This window comes from Monodelphis domestica, chromosome 1 (genome assembly GCF_027887165.1).
Source record: "Monodelphis domestica isolate mMonDom1 chromosome 1, mMonDom1.pri, whole genome shotgun sequence".
Lineage (NCBI taxonomy): Eukaryota > Metazoa > Chordata > Mammalia > Didelphimorphia > Didelphidae > Monodelphis > Monodelphis domestica.
The window spans coordinates 586,955,375-586,976,268 of NC_077227.1; the positions used below are offsets into that span (position 1 = coordinate 586,955,375).

A 20,894-nucleotide genomic window follows, 5' to 3' on the forward strand; every position below is an offset into this window, starting at 1 on the left:
ACCAGGCTGCCAAAGGGGACTCTTGTACAAACAAATAGTTAAGAACTTATATAGAGAGTCAAGAGAGGAGAACCTGGCTCTAAAGGAGTTCACACTGCTAGGTGGCTTCATTTGCATAATGATCCAGCAGAGGAGCTGGAGGAGCAAAATGGACAGGTAAGAAGAGAACCAGGGAGAGTAGTGTCCCAGAAATGCAGAGAGGGGAAGAGTATCCAAGAGGAAAAAGCCGGGCATATTATATGTTATTCTCTTCATACAGTTTCATTTTCTCCTTCCTTGAAATATCATCTATGTCATATTCCTTTATTCTAGGATTGAAAGTGAACCGTCTGGATATGTATGGAGAAAAGTATAAACCATTCAAGGGCATAAAATACATGACCAAAGCTGGGAAGTTTCAAGTCCGAACCTGAAAAGAGAATCTCGGATTGAGGGAAGAGCCACAAATCCTTTTTTCATTTCGTCTTACCTAGAAGTAAAGAATCAGTCTGTCTTCTGCCCATCAGTTTCTTCTTGGGCCAACATTCTCCCTTTTTTCTGTGTTGAATCTTACTGAGCCTTTAGTCTCACTGAACAAATCAAGGGAGAAAGAAGGTCACAGGGAGAACTGGACACATTTGAAGTTGAATCAGTGATAATTTCATTCTCAGAGAGGAGATGGGATAGGACAAATATGTTTGACTATGTATTTAACTCTTTATAACCTGTTTTCTGAAGGCTTCCTGAGTTTTCTTTCTGAAGCCAGGAAAATAGCCCTTTGTAAAAGATGGTGATGAGAAAGTTCAATCATTTAGAAAAATGGTGAATGTTAACCAAGGAAGGGTCAACTGTGGCCCTGATAAATATATGGGAGAGACTGAATAAGAAATCCCTGGAGGACACTTTTGTGTAAAGGAGGTAATGTGTAGGAGGATGAACAGTTTGGGAAATAATTAAAGACACCATTCAGAGGAGGGTAGAAAAAAATTAAAATGTTAAGTTGCTTGACTTCTTATACATAGATTTCTCTACTTGTCAGGTATTCACTAAATTTGGACTGGGGTGATAAACTGGGAATTTTCTTTTAAACTAAAATGCTAAAACCCAATAGGAAAAAAAATGTCCTTATAGATTTACAAAAATATCCAAATTATTCTAATGAGGGTCCAGCCATTACTTTTAATCTCAGTTTTCCAAGGAAATAAGGTCTTCTGTTTGTAATTGGTAGAAAAGAAGAGGATGTGTGAGCCCCAATCTGGTAGGATAAGTGGCTAGAAAGCCAAGCTCTACAATTCTCATTCTCCTTGCCTAGCTCCAAATAATTTTACTCACTATGCTTTCTTCCTGATACCTGATTCTCTTCTATCTTTCACAAGGTGAAGGGGGTTGGGTAAAGTTGACTCCCCCCCCCCCAATATCCTAGCCTAGTTCATTCGGTGTTAGGAAAATGAATGAAGGGTCTCTGTGGGGCATAGGTTAAAGGGCTAGATTCCATGGAGTTCCCTTCTGAAGGAACTCAGACCTGGCTACCTGCATCATGAAGAATATGCTAGGGTTGCCTAAAGTTCACTTAGTCTTTGTTCTCAGTCGCCGGGTGACTAAGTGGCTTACAATTTTCATAATTGTTCAAGGTTATATATGTATTGATTTTGATATTAAAAAGCCATGAACATTCATTTTTAAGCTTAAATGAAGGTGCTATTCCCTGTTTTCTGGCAGGAGTGGGTAGAAAGAAATGAAAGAAATCTATTTCCTGATCTTATTTTTGCTGATATGTATGTGAATATTCAGTTTCATAACTCTACTTTTCTGCACTTGTTTTACTAATGAATAATAGTATATAACTCTGTATTGCACTGTATTTTTCCTCTGGGATAAACTGTGTTGTGAATAGCGAAATATATTTCTTCCCCATGTATCCTGGGCATTCCACTTTGTGTTTTTAGGCATTGTGCAAAAACAGTAGCCTGTCATTTCAGATCTGACTTGGGCTGGTATGTCCTATGTCCAAACCTGCAGTGGTGGCATGTAAACATTGGAGTACCCCTTTTTAGAGGCTCCGTAGCACTTAGAATCACTTCTTCCCAGGTCCCTGAATGACTTACAGACTTCCTGGGATGACAGTATATAACCGGTGCATCGTTTTTTGTAGTGCGATATATTCCTGTTGCTACTTCATATGTGTGGGGTTGTAAGTCTACTATTCCAGAGTCTGTTCTCTTTCCTCTTAGGCAATTTGTGCTTATTGTAGGCAAAACCCCTAAGAGGAAGGGGAGTGTCCTTCTGAATGCAAGGCTAAGCATAAAAAGTGACAGCGCTAGCTAGCATCACTCTGTGGAATGGATCTCTGGAGCACGACGCCCATCATGCCAGCCCCAGTAAATGATGCACAACTCTCAGCAGAGCTGTCAAACTCCATGTAGTTAGCATATACAAAAGTAGCTGCTCACCCAGGCCTCAATAAAGGTTCGTTTTACCAGAACTCTTTGTCCGAGTGTTTGGTTTCAAGGGGACAATCATAACGCAGTGCCACAAACAAACACATAGTAGGAAGCTGAGAATCCCACCTGGGCTCTGTCCTCGCTGCTTAGTCATGGACAGGCCAGTGCCCCTGGGCCTTGGGGGCTTGATCCCTACCCATTGGACAGAAGCTGGGGATGGCCCATCCCAGGAAGTGCTTAATGGTAATATATAATGACTGTCATTATCTAATTAAAGGCTACTATGTATAATTGAGGTGGTTGTGCCTGTTTTAATCTAAAAAACTCAAAAGTACTTTTATTTTTGATAGCCTATAAAGGCAGGTGGTAGTCACCTTATTTGAGACTTGTATTCAATAGTTTGCCAAGGGTCTTGGAGTTCACGAAAAGGCCCAATCTCAGAATTTAGGTAGTGCCCAATCTAGTACCTTCTTGCTAATGGTGCTTCCACTCTGTTCTGTAAAACATCCGTGGAGATAACTGCCCTCTCCAAAGATGCAGTCCTTGAGGCCTCAAGATTGCTCCCTGGAGGAGGCAGTCTGTGGAATTAAATACCTGGGGGAGTGGGGGTTGCTATCCATCGTGGAGCATGTATTAGGCCTTACTGTGTCCTCTAAGCATCGTGCAAAGCCTATGCAAAGGCAGTATCCGCCCTCAAGGAGCTCACATTCTAATGGGGAGGATGTAAGGCACTGGATGGAAGGAAATTGGGGGGGAGAGGGGGGGAAGGGCCCCAGCAGGGGCGGGGGAGGGGACAGAAAAGGCTTCTATGGGTGAGATTCCCAAGGGCAGAAGTTGGAAGGGCAGCACAGAGGCCCACACGGAGAGTCCCGAGTAGGGACTAGCCAGGAGGCCAGCGGGGCAGCATCATGGAGCCAGAGGAGAGGAGCGATGGAGGCAGGCAAGTTAGGAAGGGCCCAATGCCAAACAAAGGCTTTCCAATATGGTCCAGGCCGTGGCAGGAAAAGAGACCCGCTCCTGTACCCTGGCCACCAGAGTGTCCACACTTCCCCTGAGCTTTCCATTTTTCGTAGAAATCCGTGTAACCGATCCATCTGTTTGTTACAATACTAGCACTTTATTTCTCTGACCAGTAGGTGGTGACTGAATGCCAGCGACAAGCGAACGACTGGAAATATTTCCTATTTTAAAGGGAGCCTGGCTTTAAGCTCTTAAACGTCCTCAAAACGCTAACCCTGGCGAGCTTTGTTAAGAGCGATTCTTGGACTCGAAGCTCAATGAGAAGGAGAAAGCCCGGGACATGCTTTGATAGGCAGCCCCAGGATTACAGGCCAGCTTTAGCCATCTCCTGGGCTCTCGTGTCCTTTTGTTCAGCGAAACTCCTAACGCCGTTGCCAGAAAATCATCCGCATTCACGGGCCGTGGCAGCTTTCTCCGTAGCAGCCCCGGATTCCCTCCTCCGCCCCCTTCGGCCACTTCGGCCCGAACCACCCAAAGCTGCCCCAAACAAGGCGGCGGCTGCTGCTCTGCCAGCGGATCCCATCACGCCGTTTGAGACCGTTTTAGCCCTCCTCCATGACCCCTCCTCGCCGCGCCCCGAGGCCGCCCCGTAACTGAGTCAGTGACCTTTCCCGAGCTATTGTCTGTACGGACTCGGTGGTTTCCAGGACTTCGCTCGGAGGAATGCCGGAGTCTTTTAACTTTGCATTTCCATCCCAGGAGGCCATACTTCTTCAGTTCATTTCATTAACCAAAGTGTCCGAACAAAGCCGGCTGCCTCACGCCCGGCGAGGTGGGGTGGGGGCGGGGACCGCGCCAATTCTCGCCAGATGCCGCCGACTGGGATTCTCGCCACACGGCTCTCCTCCAGCTCGATTTGTCTGAAATGGCAAGTCTGGCACCGATTCAGGGAAAGTTAAGCCCTAACCGCCCCAAGTCAAAAATCTATGACTCAAGTTTCTGTGGTCTGCATGTATTTAAAGCGTTTTGGGGACTCGTCCAGATTTTCAGTTCTTTTTCCCAAACTGTGCCCCTAGCCGATTCTGTCTCTCGTCCTTCTGTCTCTCTGTCTCCCCTTCCCTCCCCCTCCCTCTCTTTCTCCCTCTGTCTCTCCCCCCTCTCTGAGTGTCAGTCTCTGTCTCCCTCCCCCACCCCACCCTCTGTCTCTGTCCTTTTCCTCTCTCTGACTCTGTGTCTCTCCCTCTGTCTCTGTCTCTCTGTGTCTCTCCCTCTCCGTAGTGTCTCTTTTCTGTCTCTGACTGTGCCCCTCTCTGTCTCCCTCTCACCCTTTTTTTTAGCTGAACCTGCTTTTCTACCAAGAAAATGCTGAACTGAACAGTTCTGACAGTATCTCAGGAGGTAGCAGAAACTGTCACCTTCCTTCTCTCCTTTCTCTCCAGGCAACTGTGTCAGCATATAGTCAACTGCCAGTACAGGATCATCAGTTTTATTCTTGGATGCAGGGTGTTGTTGACTACAGCCAGGCTGCATCTGGGAGCAAAGGCAGACTAGAAACCGCCCGGGGAGCAGCAAGAGCTTGGGACTATATTCTCTCTAGGTAGTGGTTCCTTTTTTTTGTTTAAGCCCTTTTGTTTTAGAATCCGTACCAAGTATTGGTTCCAAGGCAGAAGAGAGGTAAGGGCCAGGCAATGGGGGTTAAGTGACTTGCCCAGGGTCACACAGCTGGGAAGTGTCTGAGGTCAAATTTGAACCCAGGACCACCTCTAGGCCTGGTTCTCTATCCACTGAGTCCCCCAGCAGCCCCAATATTGTTTTAAAACCCTTTTGTTTTAGAATAGATAACAAGTATTGGCTCCAAGGCAGAAGAGCGGTAAGGGCCAGGCAATGGGGGTTAAGTGACTTGCCCAGGGTCACACTGCTGGGAAGTGTCTGAGGTCAGATTTGAACCCAGGACTGAGCCACAGAGATGCCCCAATATTGTTTCGTTCTAATAGGGTTTTCAGATTGTGCCTTCTGACCTGAATGGACATCAGAACTACTGACATGTCATCCAGGTTTTGCTCAGATCTAAGACAAATAAACTAAAGTCACTAAAACCTCCTAAAGGTGGGATGGGAGGCGGACAGACAGGTGGACACTACTGCCCGTGCGGGGTAATAAAATACACAGTACTGTTTGTCAACAATGTGAAAAATATATCTTTATTATATTGGAGGAGTGTAGCACAGAGCTGTGTCGGTAGCAGAGGCAGACAGCTCTAAATATGCACAAGAGATCAGGCCCTAAAATGATACAAATTCTGCCTAACTAAACAAACGCAGATTAAAAAGTCATAACACAATGAAAGATTTACACTGTACCCAGACGCCATGTTACCAGTTTCCCAATGGGGAAAAGAAGCCACGAGTTTAGAACTGTTTTGGGGGGTGCTTTGGTCATTGAGAAAGCCAGAACCCTGCTCTGGCCCACCGGTCATCACAGATTGGGCTCCGGCTTTTTCTTCTTCATCCTTTCTGCTTGTCTGTCTGTCTGTCCAACCCTAGGGGGTGGTACGTCCCCAGGGCGAGCGCTACTCATCTTTCTGTGTTTCCACCTGACCCAGTGCAAATTAAAACCAAAATCCTGAGAACTTCCAAAGTGGAAAAGTACCTTACAAAGAGATGCGCGCTCCCTCCTTCTCCTTCTTCCTCTCCCATTTCCCCCGTGGGACAGTTTATGGAGAAATCGGATTGAACGACCTCTCAGTCTGTTCGGGCTTGTCTGAGAGGGAAGGAGCTGGGAGCCCCTTAGCTCCGAGGACGGTTGGTTTTCAAGGGTTCATAGCCTCCTCTTGTCCTCGATCCACTTGAGGTAATTGATGACCTTGGTGTAGACGCCCGGAACGTCTTTCTCTCCGCATCCTATGCCCCAGCTGACGATGCCAATCAGATGCATGCGGTCATCCTTCATACACACGAGAGGACCTCCCGAGTCACCCTGCAGCGAGGACAGATTCGTCAGCCCCCTCTGCAGCCTGCAGGCGACCCTGCCCCGACCCAAATAGCAATGGTAATAATAAGAACAATAGACAATTGCTTTTGTTCTTTTGCAGTTAATTTACTGAAAAATATTCTCTATCTTTTGCCAAGCCCTGGAGATCCTGAAATGACTGAACAGTGTATAAAACACTCTTTTGAACTCTGCATCTAATCAAAGGCTACAAACATGCCCCAATCTGCCCGTCCCCACCCCCAAATAAGCTCCTTCACAGCAAGGATTATGTTTTTTATATTCCAAGGGCTTAGAACACTCCCTTGCATATATAGGCAGCTAATAAATTCTTGTTGAATAAATAATGAATGATTGAACACTAAACACATAATAAAGATGTCATAATTGCTTTAAGAAAACACTTTTGGTGCTGTAAATCTGTTTTTTGGGGGGGGTTTTCGGCAGCTTTGGTAGCAGTTTGAACCAGTGATAGATTCAGTGTTCACACAGTTCAGCATTTTTTTTGTCCTCACTTTCCATCTTAGAATCAATACTGTGTATTGGCTCCAAGGCAGAAGAGAGGTAAGGGCTAGGCAATGGGGGTCAAGTGACTTGTCCAGGGCCACACAGCTAAAACGAGTCTGAGATTAAATTTGAACACAGGACCTCTGTCTCTAGGCCTGGCTCTCAATCCACCCCCACCCCCTAATTAAGCATTCACTGAAGGTTCCCAAGCATCTAGAAGAGAGTGCAAATGCTGGGTTGGAGGCTTCAAGGCCAAGTCCATTTAGCACACTTGGTCAGCCAGTCAACATTTATTAAATGTATTTATTTTATTTATTCAATTAATGAGTATTTATTAAATCTTCATGCACCAGGCTTGGAACTAAGAAAGAAAAGAAAGGCAAAGCCATGATCCCTGGCCTCAGGGAGTTCCCCTTCTCTCGTTAGCACCCATCTTCCAGGCTGGTTGTGAGGTCCTAATGCCCTAATAGCGACAAAGCACTCCTCACAGAAACCTATATAAATGGTAGGCGCTGCTATTTTAGTCTGGGAGACAGCTGGATTTGAATTCCCGACCCTGGCCCGGAGCTCCATCCGCCGTGCCCCTTGGCTCGCTCTCCCGTCCCCCGCTCCCGTCCAAAGTCGCCTCCAATCCCACACCCCTCCCAGGCACAGCCCGGCGGCCGGGGACAAGAAGTGTCCCGGGAGATGGGAGACGGGAGCTGCAAGTGAAGGAAGCTGGGGAAGCCTGAGACCGGAGGGGAGGAGGACGTTGGATGCGGGAGGAAAGCCCCTAAAGTCACAGATTCCGGAGCCGGAGTGTCTGAGGCTTGGGAGGACAGGCGGCGTCGGGATCGCCCAAGGAACAGAACTCAGAAGGGCAGGAAGGGGCCACAGGGCAGAGCTCCAGGGGGAGCCCGGGCTCCGCTCACCCCATTACTCAAGGAATAATTGCGCAATTTCCCCACTGAAAGCCTTTCGAAGAAAAACAAATGCCTCTTTGCGGGGTGACGTTGGGCGCATCATCGAACTTCATCACAACCTTAATTTGCTCATCTATGAAAGGAAGTAGCTGCATCCGAGGACCTAAATGGCTGCAGGTGCCATTAAGTGGGGTAATTGGGATTTAAACCCAGGTGTTTCCTCTCTCAAGTCCAAAGCTTGCTCTAATGCGAAGCTATCAAGGCAATGTGGGAAAGGTCTTGGATTTGGATCCAAAGGAACCAGGTTTAGGCCTTAGCTCTGTCTCCGTGGCTTTGAAAGGATCTTTTTGAAGGATCTGAGCATTAAAAAATGTGCCTGCTGGGGCATCAAGGTAGCACAGTGGATAGAGAGCTAGGCATGGAGATGGCGGTCCTGGGTTCAAATTTGGCCTCAGATACTTCAAAGCTGTGTGACCCTGGGCAAGTCACTTAACCCCCATTGCCTAGCCCTTACCACTCTTCTGCCTTGGAATTAATACAGAATATCAACTCGAAGATGGAAGGTGAGGGCTTAAAAAAAAAAGTACCTACTGGGGCAGTTAAATGGCACAGTGGATAGAGCCAAGTTTGGAGTCAGAAGGACTACATTCAAATCTGGCCTCAGACAATTCCTGGCTGGGTGATTCTGGGCAAGTCCCTTAACCTTGATTGCCCAGCTCTTGCCTCTTTTCTGTTAGAACTGACACTAGGAGAGAAGGTAAGAATTTTTTAAGTGTGCCTACTATGTGCCATGTCTGGTGACATTAAGCACTTTACAAATACTTTATCCTATTCTTACAACCACTCTGGGAGGTAGGTGCTGTATTTATTTTCATTGTTCTATCAGCTGAACCACCTAGCTGTCTCTAATTGGTCAGAGCAATTCAAATGACCCTTCTTGTCCTCAGTTTCTTCATCTGTAAAATGTGGGGGTTAAATGAGATGATATTTATAAAGTGCTTTACAAACCTTAAAATGCTATATAAGTACTACTATTATTTTAATGTCTTTTATTGATGCTTTTTTCATCATAGTTATCATCATCATAGTTATCCCCAATATTCTTTCACTAACTATAAGTTCTCTTATTTAATCCTCATCACAAACCTATTATCCCCATTTTTCAGATAGGAAACCTGAGGCCAAAAGAACGACCAGGTCATAGGGTAAGTGCTGCAGGTTGGATTTGAACTCAGATCTCCCTGTTTCCTAGCCCAACATGTTATCCACTACATCACCCAGTTGCCTCCCAGGTGAATACAAAATAAGTCTTTAGTGGGGGAGAGGCACCATCTGTTGAGGGAGATCAAGGCATGCTTCCCATGCTAAGTAGCTTGAACTGAGCATTGAAGAAGGCAAAGGTGAGGGGTCTATGCATAAGTATTTTTATTTTCTTTCCTTTCACTGAAGGTGAAGTTATTCAATCATGTCCCATTCTTCCTGACCTCATTTGGTGTTTTCTTGGCAAATATACTGGAGTGGTTTGCCATTTCCTTCTCCAGCTCATTTTACAGATGAGGAAACTGAGGCAAACAGGGTCAAATGACATAACCGCAGTTATATAGCTAGTAAGAATGTGAGACAAGATTTGAACTCAGAGCTATACCAAAGATCCTAGGTACAGTTGCTAATCCCCCAGTATCTGTAGAAGTCAGGAATTTCTCATGTGTATACTATACTAATAATAGATTTCTCATATAAATTCTAGAATATTAAAACTAGAAGAAACCTTAGAAATCATCTAGTCCAGAGACAACTTGGTAGCTCAAGGGATTGAGAACCAAGCCTGGAAATGAGTTCCTGGGTTCAAATCTGGCCTCAGATCCTTCCTAGCTGTGTGACCCTGGGCAAGTCACTTAACCCCCATTGCCTAGCCCTTTCCACTCTTCTGCCTCAGAACTACAATTCTTAAAGGTATTGAAAGAAAGAATCAATCTAGTCCAATCCTCACATTTTAAAGACAAGGAAACTGAGTCCCAGAATGATCAAATGACAAAAAACAGCCAACCTCATCGCTACATTTATATAGCCCTTTCTGCATTCCAGGCTCTGTGCTGAACCCTTTACTATGAGTAACTCATCTGATCTTCACAAGTAAGTGAACAGAAGAGCCAGCCACTGCCTTAGGGGGGAAACTGAGGCTTCACCCCTGGTTCTCTGCCTCTCTGCCCACCAGACCTCACTGCCCCGTAGGTGTTTGATTTGTCCCCACAGCAGTCAGTTAAGTGAATGGGCTCGCAGGAAATCAAGTGCCAGGTGCGGCTTCCTTCGCAGACACTAAGAAAATTTCCTGCCATTTATTTAGTGGAGGCCACCCAGGTCCCATCTCTCTAGGGCTTTCCCCGCTCCTCCCCAGATTTCCTCTGGCTTCGGGACATGAAAGCCGTTTGCTCCCACACAGAGGGTCCTTTTCCCTGGTTAAAACCTTTCTCGGTGCTACGGGAAGGTATGTCCAACAGCGAGCCAGAGAACCCTCCTTACCTGGCAGGCGTCGTGCAGGTTGACATTCTCCCCTCCGCTTCTCGTGTCCCCGGCGCACAGCATGTTTTCGGTGACTATCTTATTGGACAGCTGACGGGGCGTGCAGCGGCTGGCCGGGTAGAGCCGAACGTGAGCCTCCTTTAGCCTCTCAGAGTAGTAGGGAGACGCTGCAGGAGAGAGAGACACAGAGAGAGAAAAGAGGAGTTTATGTCCCCTGGTCAGGCCTTGGTTCCCCCCTATAAGAACCCGACTTGGTTGTTTCGCGGTCTTTCCTGTCTGTAGCGGGCTACACGGCTCCTAGAACTGCTCTTTTTCTTTAATGGTGAACTGAATCATCACCACAAATATTTCACGTTAGAGGAAAAGCAATAAAGACGTTATGTTGTTCAGTCGGGTGACTTTTCATGACCCTGCAGATTCTCACCAAGGCGTTGTGGAGATCCTGGAGGGGTTTGCCATTTCCTTCTGCGGTGGATTAAGGTAAACAGGGTTAAAGTGACTTGCTCAGGGTCACCCAGCTAGTAAGTGTGTGAGGCTGAATTTGAACTCACCGCTTCCTAACTCCTCTGTTTCCTTATCTTTAAATGAACTAGAGAAGGAAATAGCAAACCATTGCAGGATCTTTGCCAAGAAAATCGCAAATGGGGTCAGGAGAAGTCGGGCATGACCGCCTGGGTGAACAACAACCAATATTCTCCTTTGATGTGCAAAATAACTCAGTGATGTAGGTAGGTGTGGCGTTACTGTCCCCATTAAAGAAGGAAAGAGCTAGCCAGAGAGCTTGTGACTCGCCTAAAGTCACTGGGAGGGAGGGAGGGGGTGGTGGTGATTAGAAGCCGATCTCCTGACTCCTCGGAGCCCAGCGCACTCTTCTATGGCATCTCCTAAGGGCTGCAGAATTGTTCTGGTTAGAAATGGCCCAAGGCGGGGAGGTCGTCCACTTACTCTCCTCGTGTTTGCCGTAACCCGACAGCTCACATTCTGTCCAGGTGGGCAGCTGCAGTCCTGCCTCGGGAAGGCAGACCGTGCGGACCGAGGCGGTTTCCTGGGCACATTGTAGTGACCCAGAGTTGGATCTGAGCTGCAAGAGCGCTGAGAAGAGACAAGAACGAGGATAATCAGTCCTCTGGGCCGCGCAAGCGCGCACACGTTTCTACTTGCAAAACAGTAGAATGAGGGGCAGCAACTAGAGAGGGTGGACAGATAGGTGCTGACAATTGCCAGATCTGAGAAGGGGAAACGTCATCAAGGTCCATCTTACCAATATCATTGTCAAAAGTGGCAGGAACAAATTTTTCATGGATGATGTATTTTTCTACTTCAAACTCTTGTTCATTCTCTTCTTTATCCTCCCGGGAGGTCCTGCCTAGAACCACCTTAAGGTCATGAGCTTTCAACCTGATGAAGAAAAAGGTCCGAGACCTTAGATGACAGTCCTCGTGGAAACTTCTTCAATAGGAGAGGGAAAGTGTATTGGAAATTCAATTAAAAAATATTAGGGCAAGGGGCAGCTCCTGGGGTTACTGGATTGAGTGCCAGGTCCAGAGAAGAGAGGTCTTGGGTTCAAACTTCAGACACTTCCTAGCCTTGTGATCCTGGGCAAGTCACTTACCATCTCCCCCCTCTCCTCCCCTCTTGTCTGGACCTTACTGCTCTTCTGTCTTTGGAATCAATTCTTAGTATTGATTCTAAGATGGAAGGTAAAGGTTTAAAAAAAGAAAATGGGAGCAATATGAAATAAGATTGGAAAGGCAGGTGAGAGAATGATTGAAGGGATTTAACGAAGAGTTTGTATTTTATCCAATGGGCAGTAAGGAGTGAAGATTTTTAAACAGGGAGGATGCAATGGTCAGATGTGTTTTTAAGGAATACCACTGAGCAGCCCTTGTGTGGAAGGTATACTAGAGAGAGGGGCAAATGAAGGCTGAGACCAACCAGAAGACTATTTGAGGTTAATGTGGGCCTGGACTAGGAGGGAGGCTGTGGGAATGGAAAGAGGGGGACAGATGTGAGAGTTGCAGAAATAGGATTGACAAATTTTAGCCCCTAATTGAATATGAGACCCAAAGTCATAACACTCCATAGCTGGAAGGATAATGGTACCATCATCAGAGAGAGAGAAAGTGATGGATGGGTTTGTGGGGGGGAAATGAGTTCTGTCTGGGATGTGCTGAGGTTGATATGCCTCTAGGACGTCCAAGTGGACATGCCCAATAAGCAGGTGATGTGGGCAGTTGGTAATATTTGGGGCTGGAATTCAGAAAGGACTTCAATTCCATATGCTTTTGGGAAAGAGAAAGATCCCTTGGTAGCTGAGGATCCTTTAAATGGTCAACCTTTCAAGTGAAACATGGCAAAACTCTTCCTGTCCAACAAGACGGGCACTTTCTGGGAGAGCTGGTCCCTTTATTAAAAAACACAAGACCTTGAACCCAGTAGGAACCCTGATGTACTTGTTTTATTCCATAACTCAACAGTGTGGATCCTTTCCTGGCTCAGAAGCCTATATATGTCATCAACAGATTGTAATGCTATGACCTTGTCCCATGATGTGGGAATTGTCCAGGGAGCAAAAAACCCAGCTTTTATCACTCAGTCTCCCTAACCTCAGTGCTATTTTTGTCATTAACTTTGAGCTTTAAATTCTATGATGGAGTCAGGGAAGTCAGTATGGAGCAGCCCCAGAGCTCTATCCTTTAAACTGTTTTTATTTAAAAATTTGGAAAAAAAGGAATTTAATAATATTTTGTTTTTATAGAAACCTAACACACATGCTGAATCCTCCTTTTCAATAAGAATTTTTAAATATTAAGCAAAAATGACCAACCAAGGCATAACTGTTATCTGACAGATATCTGAGACTATTTGTTATGTAGCATTCTGTACCTATAACTCCCACCCCTCAAAGAAGAAGAAAGTGTGTTTCATCAGCTAATCTCCAGAACCAAGCTTGATCATTGCAACAATCATAATTTTGTAACCCTTTGGTGTTACTTATATTTCTTAGTTGATTGTACATTTGAACAACTCAGTTTCCTCATCTATAAAATGAGGTCATAGACTAGATAGTCTCTAGAGTCTCTTCCAAGACAGCTAAATGGTGCTGTGGATGGAGCACTGAGTTCAAATCCAACCTCAAACACTTGCTAGCTGAGGCAAGTCACTTAACTGTTTGCCTCAGTTTCCTCATATGTAAATGAGCCTGAGAGGGAAATGGCAAACCATTCTAGGATCCATGCAAAGAAACCCTCAAGGGGCTTTCTGCAGATAATCAACGATTAACTCAAAAGTACAATAAAATTATAATGAATAAAAATGGAAGCAATGGATCTATAGTCCTGATATTTGAACAATTAGAATGAAAGCTCCACACTATTAACACTCATCTTTTTTTTCTTTTCTTCTATTATATTTATTTGTTTGTCTTTTTTAGAGCAAAGAGAGTTAAGTGATTTGCCCAGAGACACAGCTAGTAAGTGTCTTCCTGACTCCAGATCCAGGGCTCTATCTACTGCATCACCTAACTTTCTCAGAATATAATTTAGAAAAAAAGAAAAAATCATTTTGCTGATGGGTGTAGACTAAGGTTGGACTATTTCCAAGGGATAACGAGAAATTTCCCAATTATCCAACATCTTGAGCAGCTTTAAGAGATTTGACCCAAGCTCTGGTGGCTACATTCTCCAACTGTGCAACTTTCCCCACCTCCACAATTATTCAAGTTTGGCTACAGATTCCTGAGAGTAGACACTGATTCCTGAGGTGACTGGAAATTTCCCAACCTCCCCCAAACCAGTCATAATCTGGGACTGTTCCAAACTAAGTACAATAAATTGTCTTGCTCTCACTCCCAGAACAAAACCATCTTCAGCCACTGCAGATGGCTGGGCTATAGAGAGACAGTATGGCATCACTTGTTAGAAAGATGGCCCGAGAGCCAAGGAGATCCAGGTCCATGACCTGACATGCACTGGCTATGTGTCCAGGCAAGTCACTTTACTTTTCAGAACTCCTCGACAATTTTCTAAGACTATAATTTAGGGAATAGATTTCCATCTGAAATGGTAGAAGGAGTTTCCTCACCAGGAATTCTCTGTACATCAATGAAATTCTATATAAGACCAAAAAAAAAATTAAGAATAGCTATAGACAAATTGCCATTCCCTTAGCTGAGTATTCCCTAGCTGCCAGACTCTCTATAATAGTTTCCTCTGGTTTCAGTGTCTAGAGGAGAAGAATAACTTGTGGGTTTTCCACATTCTTACGTCTCCTGAAAGCAGTGAGCTGCAGAGAGAACCCAGCAGGAGTCAATCAGTATTCCTCCACACAGAAAACGTGTTGTCCCAGGGGATCTCCGGTTTATGGCCCTGATGGCAGCCTGCCAAGGATGAGAGGTGATGTCAGTGTAGAGGCCTCCTTTAATTCGAAACTGGCTTTCTTTATATTGCCGCAGGCCGCAAGTAGCTGAGAAAAAACAAAATACAAAGAAAAGGGAGGCCATCAGACCTTGCAGAGGTTTGCAAGGATTCTTGGGAACCCATCTTGATTCCCTGTTTTAGTATTCTGAACTCAAGACAGACTGACAAAACCGACTTGCTCCAAGTCACACAGCTAAGAGGTGTCTGAGGCCACATTTGCACCTAGGACCTCCCATCTCACCTGTCTCTCTGTCCAGTGAGCTACCTAGCTGCCCTTCCCTAAGCCTCTCAAGTGCTTTCCTCCCTTTACCTTTCAGAATTTCTGGTTTCCTTTAACGGTCAGCTCAGATGCCATCTACCTATCTATCTGATCTCCTCAATTGTTGGTGCCCTTTTATAGAAATTTCTCACTCTCTGTCTCTCCCCACCCTCTCTTCCCCCTCTTCTCTCTCCTCTTTATTTCTCCCTCCCTATGTCTGTCTGTCTGTCTCTCTCTTTCCCCCTCCTCTCTTTCCTCTTTATTTCTCCCTCCCTATGTTTGTCTGTTCAATTTTCTAGGTTACATGTTATTTCCCCAGTAGAGTAGAGAGTAAGCTTCTTGAGGGCAGACATTTCATTTCTGTTTCTGTATTCCCAGCACCTAGCAGGAGACCTATCCTATCGTGATCTCTTAATAAATGGCTGTTGAACAGTGAAATTGCTTGTTGGCTCTAGGAAGGGGGAGGGAAAGAACATGAATCATGTAACCATGGAAGAATATTATAAATAAACAAACAAACAAATAAAGAGAAATGGTTGTTATATGACTGAAGAATACTTTGGACATGAACATCAGCTTGTAGAGAATTATTGAGGCAGAAGATGAAGTGTGCGTTTGGGGAACAGTAAATAAATCAATTTGGCTAGAACCCAAAGGGCACAAAGGGCAATCTGGAAAGGTTAAGGCAGCATCATTTGATTTTTCTCTTCTTTATCCTCTTTTCACCCACCACCATCTTCTGCCCAAGATGAAACAGATGATAACAACTGAGAGAAGAGGGTTTTGATGGGGAATAAGAGAGAGATGGGATAGAGGATTCATGGGGAGAAGTCAGACCTACTTTAAACCTTTCCTGAACCTGCTGTCAGCAGACTACTGATATCTCTCTACCCACCTTCCTCAATGGGCAATGGAAACCTGTATCAACTCTCATTAGTTGCCAGGTTAAGGAACAAATATGATTAAGAATGATTTTTGAGCTTCTTCAATGCTCCTGGCCCACTGGAGAAGTGGCTACTCTAACTACATACCAACTGGAAGAGAAGAGAAAGAACTATTAGCACTAAGGAAGTTACCACAGAAAATGGCAAAAAGTACGTCTCTTACAGCATTTGGGCACATCACAGAATTCCCATGTCAGCTGGCTACCCCGTAACACATGGCACCAGGGTTTGGTGTCACCATCAGGATTCCTGAAAGAAAAGAAGTTGGAATATTTTACCTAGCCAGATTTTCTCAGTGAGCAAGTCATGGGATTTTTTTAAATATCAAGAGTTGGAAGAGACCTAGTGACCTCTACCTTGATGTCAAACTCAAGTAGAAACGGAACTGCCAGCCACATACTGACTTAGAAGAATGCAAATGAACATAAGCTGTGATGGACAGGTATGTGTTCCACATGGAGGGGATTAGGGACAGGGTGCCCATTGTGGTCCAGAAAATCCATGTAAACATTTTTAGTCTCGTGGATCTCCCTTTGTACCAGAGAAGTCTGAATTTTTTTCTTTTTTCTTTTATGGGGTGTTTACAGTACCTTATTGTAAAATGTTGGTTAAATTTTTGGTCAGCATTTGTGTGTTGTCTACTAGCTTTCACATTCCTTTCACAAACTGACTTTTTATTTGTTTTTACTTTATTATACAATACTATACTTTGAGTTTCTAAACTTTTTCTTTGTTGTCTGCTGGCACCTTTGTGTGTGCTCTGTGGCTTCCACAAAAAATCCCCCCAAATCCCATTTAATTTCTCATGCCAATCCATGTTATATCAAAATTGAGATGGAGAAAGTCGCAATGTAGGAGGGATACCTATATATTTATTGTCATTCATTTTGTTAAACATTTCTCCATTATCTTAAAAAAAAAAAAACAACCTTACCTTCCATCTTAGAATCAGTACTGTGTATTGTTTTCAAGGCAGAAGAGTGGGAAAAAGATTAAGTGACTTGCCCAGGGTCATATACCTAGGAAGTATACGAGGTGAGGTTTGAACCCAGGACCTCCCATCTTTGGGCCTGAGAGCCAGTCAGTTGCTCTTCCCCAATCACCTTTTAATCTGGTTTGGCCTTCACTTCTTAGTGCAGATAGTCCACAAGTCTCAAATTGGACACCTCTGTTCCAACATCCCAATTAAGCTGCCCTCCAGCCTTTACCTAAAGACCTTCAAGGACAGGGAACTCACTACCTACCAAAAGAGACTGTTCCACTGCTGGACAACTTATAATTATCAGAAGGTCTCCCCAGAATTCCTATCCACTGTTCCTAGTTCTGCCCTTTGGTTTCCAAGCAGAATGTCTAATTCTTCATCCACAGGATGGCCTCATAGATACTGAAAGACAGACAGCTTTCTCTTGGAGGGCAGCTAAGTGGCACAATGGATAGAGTGCCATTCCTGGGGGCAGGAAGACCTCTGTGACCTAGTTGTGTGACACTAGACAAGTCACTTAACTTTATTTGCCTCAGTTTCCTTATCTTTATCCTTATCCTTATCCTTATCTTTCCCATTACTCAAATTCTACTTCCTCAATGATGCCCATCCCAAAGGGGGCAACATTTCCCCCTCATTCACGCCACCCCTGACATTCCCAGATGTGGTATAGAGCCTAGAGTGCAAAAGGTAAGATTTCAAATGTCTCCATTATAGCCTGTCTCTCGAATATGATTTGTTGTTTTTAGTTGAGGAAGCTTAAGTGGGCTGAGATGCTCTGTTGTCCACCAGCTGAAAAAGTCCAGAGAAGACCAGCTGGAAAGGAGAGTCAGTAGAACTCCAAAATATCTTCTGGGAGTAATGTTCACACCAGAATTGTGGGGAGCAAAGAAATCTTAATAATAGGTCGGCTGACATGTATTGGCAAGAGTAATCAATTCCAAAGAATGCTAGTTACCTCTAGATAGTACACTAATGAAGCATATATAATCATCTAAACATTTTTTTAGGATTGATTTCTATAATGGAGGTTGGGGAAATTATCACAGATCAGTGTATTATTTTTTCTGCTTCTTTGTTTATAGATAATATATTTGTGGAGGAAGTTAGATAGTTCAGTAGATAGAGTACTGGACCTGGAGTCAGGAAGACCCAGTTCAAATCCTACCTCTGAGCTACTTACTAGCTCAGAGACCCTATGAGGCAGTCATTATAATCATGATTTGCCTCAGTTTACACATCTGTAAATGTCAAATAATAACACCTACCTTTCAGAGTTGTGAGGATAAAATGAAAGAATATTTGCAAAATGCTTTGAAAACCTCAAATTACTATATTAACGTCAGCTATTATTATTTGAAAGGGTTCAAAGGAAAAGAGGAGCCTGGGAAAAGATACATTGTAGACTAAATCAATAGCTAGAATTGACACCTGCGTTCTACATTTGATTTTTTTTTCTCAATGATTATGGGAGTTCAAGATAATTACTTTACCTCTCTGTGCCTTGGGTCTTTTCCCCATCAGTAAAAGGAAAGTAGAAATCTATTTTCACAGAAATTTGTGAGACTATTAAACTATGGGAAAATTCTTGGAATTCTCTGATAGACAAGATCATAAAAATCTACTAATATTTTAACTTAAAACATCAACTGTCAACCCTCTACTATCTCTGCTACATAAAAGACAACCTTATATCTATAAATATACACCTACCGGCAAAAATTATGATTGCCCAGGCCCAGGTCACGAGCATTCTTCTTCCATGCTGTGTAAAGTTTGCTTTTCAAACGTGAGGAATTCCACTTGAGACAGGGAGTGCCTGATACTGTTTTTCCCTGAGTGCCCCGATAATCTGTGCCATTTCCAGAATAGCAATCTTCAGTGGCACCTATAGTAAGAAAAAAAAGCAAAATAAAAAAAAATACTAAATCTAGTTAATGGTGAGTCATTTCTGGCAGGGTTAGGAGCTAGGTAAGATGAGACAGGATGCCAAACACAGTCTTTTGGGGAGGATCTGAAACTTTATCATTTCCTTTTTGTACTTTCAAGTTCTGGGAGTGACTGCTTCCTTCTCTTTCTAATTGAAAAAAAAAAACAAAAACAAAAACAAAAAAACAAACTGACAAACTGTCCCACTTAATAGTATCACTTGTTATTTTGGAGCCAGACAGAACCTTAGCTTTCACTTTGTCAAACCCCTCCATTCTGCATCTTGGGACGCAGACCCAGAGAAGTTAAACAATATTCCTTATAATGATATAGCAAATTTGGGGCAAAACTAAGACTAAAAATCATGACCTTCTAAATTATCAGTGATGTATAGTAAGAGGGATGCTCGGGTATGTAGTGACTTGTTTCCACTTGAGTTCTTAAGTATTTTGTCTTCTTTCTGAGTTCTTACCTTTATCTAATCTAGATTCTAAATTCATCAGATTCTAAAACAGTTCCATGGTAATCAAATATACATCTATTGACCTAAACTCCCTTCTCCTTCTGCCTTTGCTATTTCTTCATCAATATGCTAGTCACCTAGGCTTGAATCTTTATTTAAATATCTTTCTTCTTTTTTTTACCACTTCCCTCTCCCAACAGTTGCAAAATCATATCAATTCTCTCTCAACATCATCTCTTCTACTATCTTTTCCTTTCTCTCCACTCTAATACAGATACTCCTCTTTTGCCTGGATGATTGTATTACCTGTTATTTTTGTTGTTCAGTTGTTTCAGTCATGGCTGACTTTTCCATGACCCCATTTGGGATTTTCTTGGTGAATATATTGGAGTGGTTTCCCATTTCTTTCTCCAGCTCTTTTTCCAGTTGAGGAAACTGAGGCAAACAGGAATAAGTGACTTCCCCAGAGTCACATAGTGCCTGAGGTGGGATTTGAATTCAGGAAGATAAGTCTGGCCTGGCCCTCTGTGCACTATGATACCACCTAACTGCCCAGATGATGATATTAGTTTCCTAAATAAACTTCAGTGACTCCCTATTGCTTACTGAATCGAATGCAAACTCTTTAATCTGGTATTCAAGGCCCTCCATGATCCAGACTCAGTCTGATTTTAAAACTACTTTCCTTGACATATTCTTCATTTAACTATTCACTTCTCACCATTCTGAACTTTTCCTACCTTTCTACTTTTGCATACACAGTCTCTTATGTCAGCTCATCTCTGTCCACTGAAATCCTTCCCTTTTTTCAAGACCCAGCCCAGGAACCATCTAGTTTATGAAGTTCTCAAAGAAAAAAATAACAACCCACTCCTATGCAATTAACATAATTTCTCATGCTTCTTCTGAAGAGTCATGATTCACTCACATGGGTCCCCTTTCTAACAGTACCCATGGCAATCCCCCTGTATCTTAGTAAAAGATCTCCATGAGTTGCTACAGCTAAAAAAATAATTTAAACCATCATTTGGTTACTAGTATTATGGTAAAAAGCCTTTCTGAAATAACAGAGGCTGATCTTCAGACAGCAAACATAGTCTATTACTGGGTCATTCTCATGACTCAGCAGGACCTGCTAGAATTTGGATTTAGTTAACCAAGACTTTGAGAAACCAGTCACTTATACATCAGAATGAGGCATTGGAAGAAGGCTTTTAGTGGAAGATTTTAACATATCACACCTATGAACCTGTTTTCTCTCTGTTACCCCATTAAATCACAAATTCTTTAATGGTAAGAACTATTGTTTTCTTTCCTTTGTTCTTTTCTTTCAATCCCTATCCTCTGACACAGTGCTTTACATGTGGTAGGGGATTGACAAACATTTGCTGAATTAAAACAAATTATGTAAACAGACTCTACTTCCCTTGCCACTGAAAACCAACACAACTCCTAACATTGCCCCCACTGAAACAAATGAGAAACGTTTTTGAGAATGAGAAACACATTATAAACGCATTTTTTGCTCTTCTTTGAAACAGTAGTTATCGGGCATCCTCCCAATTGCTTTCCCCTACCACCTGGTTGTTTCCTCTGTCCATC

The 20,894-nt window shown here is 43.7% G+C and overlaps 2 protein-coding genes across 7 annotated transcripts in view; one reads left to right on the forward strand and one right to left on the reverse strand.

Annotated features, from left to right (window-relative positions):
• The window catches only part of AP3M2 (adaptor related protein complex 3 subunit mu 2), a 126,475-nt gene extending 124,014 nt beyond the window's left edge, over positions 1-2,461 (forward strand). For all 4 annotated transcript variants that reach the window (XM_056813599.1, XM_007476394.2, XM_056813598.1 and 1 more), the window contains exon 9: positions 313-2,461. In XM_056813599.1, the coding sequence (XP_056669577.1) occupies positions 313-413 (101 nt within the window). In that variant the 3' untranslated portion in view covers positions 414-2,461. The remainder of the gene's footprint in view (positions 1-312) is intronic.
• Positions 2,462-5,554: 3,093 nt separating this feature from the next.
• PLAT (plasminogen activator, tissue type) overlaps positions 5,555-20,894 on the reverse strand; it is a 37,419-nt gene continuing 22,079 nt past the window's right edge. For all 3 annotated transcript variants that reach the window (XM_007476396.3, XM_056813600.1, XM_007476395.3), the window contains 7 exons: positions 18,614-18,788; positions 16,082-16,167; positions 14,563-14,761; positions 11,559-11,695; positions 11,243-11,389; positions 10,298-10,464; positions 5,555-6,356 (listed from right to left, as the gene is read on the reverse strand). In XM_007476396.3, the coding sequence (XP_007476458.2) occupies positions 6,198-6,356; positions 10,298-10,464; positions 11,243-11,389; positions 11,559-11,695; positions 14,563-14,761; positions 16,082-16,167; positions 18,614-18,788 (1,070 nt within the window). In that variant the 3' untranslated portion in view covers positions 5,555-6,197. The remainder of the gene's footprint in view (positions 6,357-10,297; positions 10,465-11,242; positions 11,390-11,558; positions 11,696-14,562; positions 14,762-16,081; positions 16,168-18,613; positions 18,789-20,894) is intronic.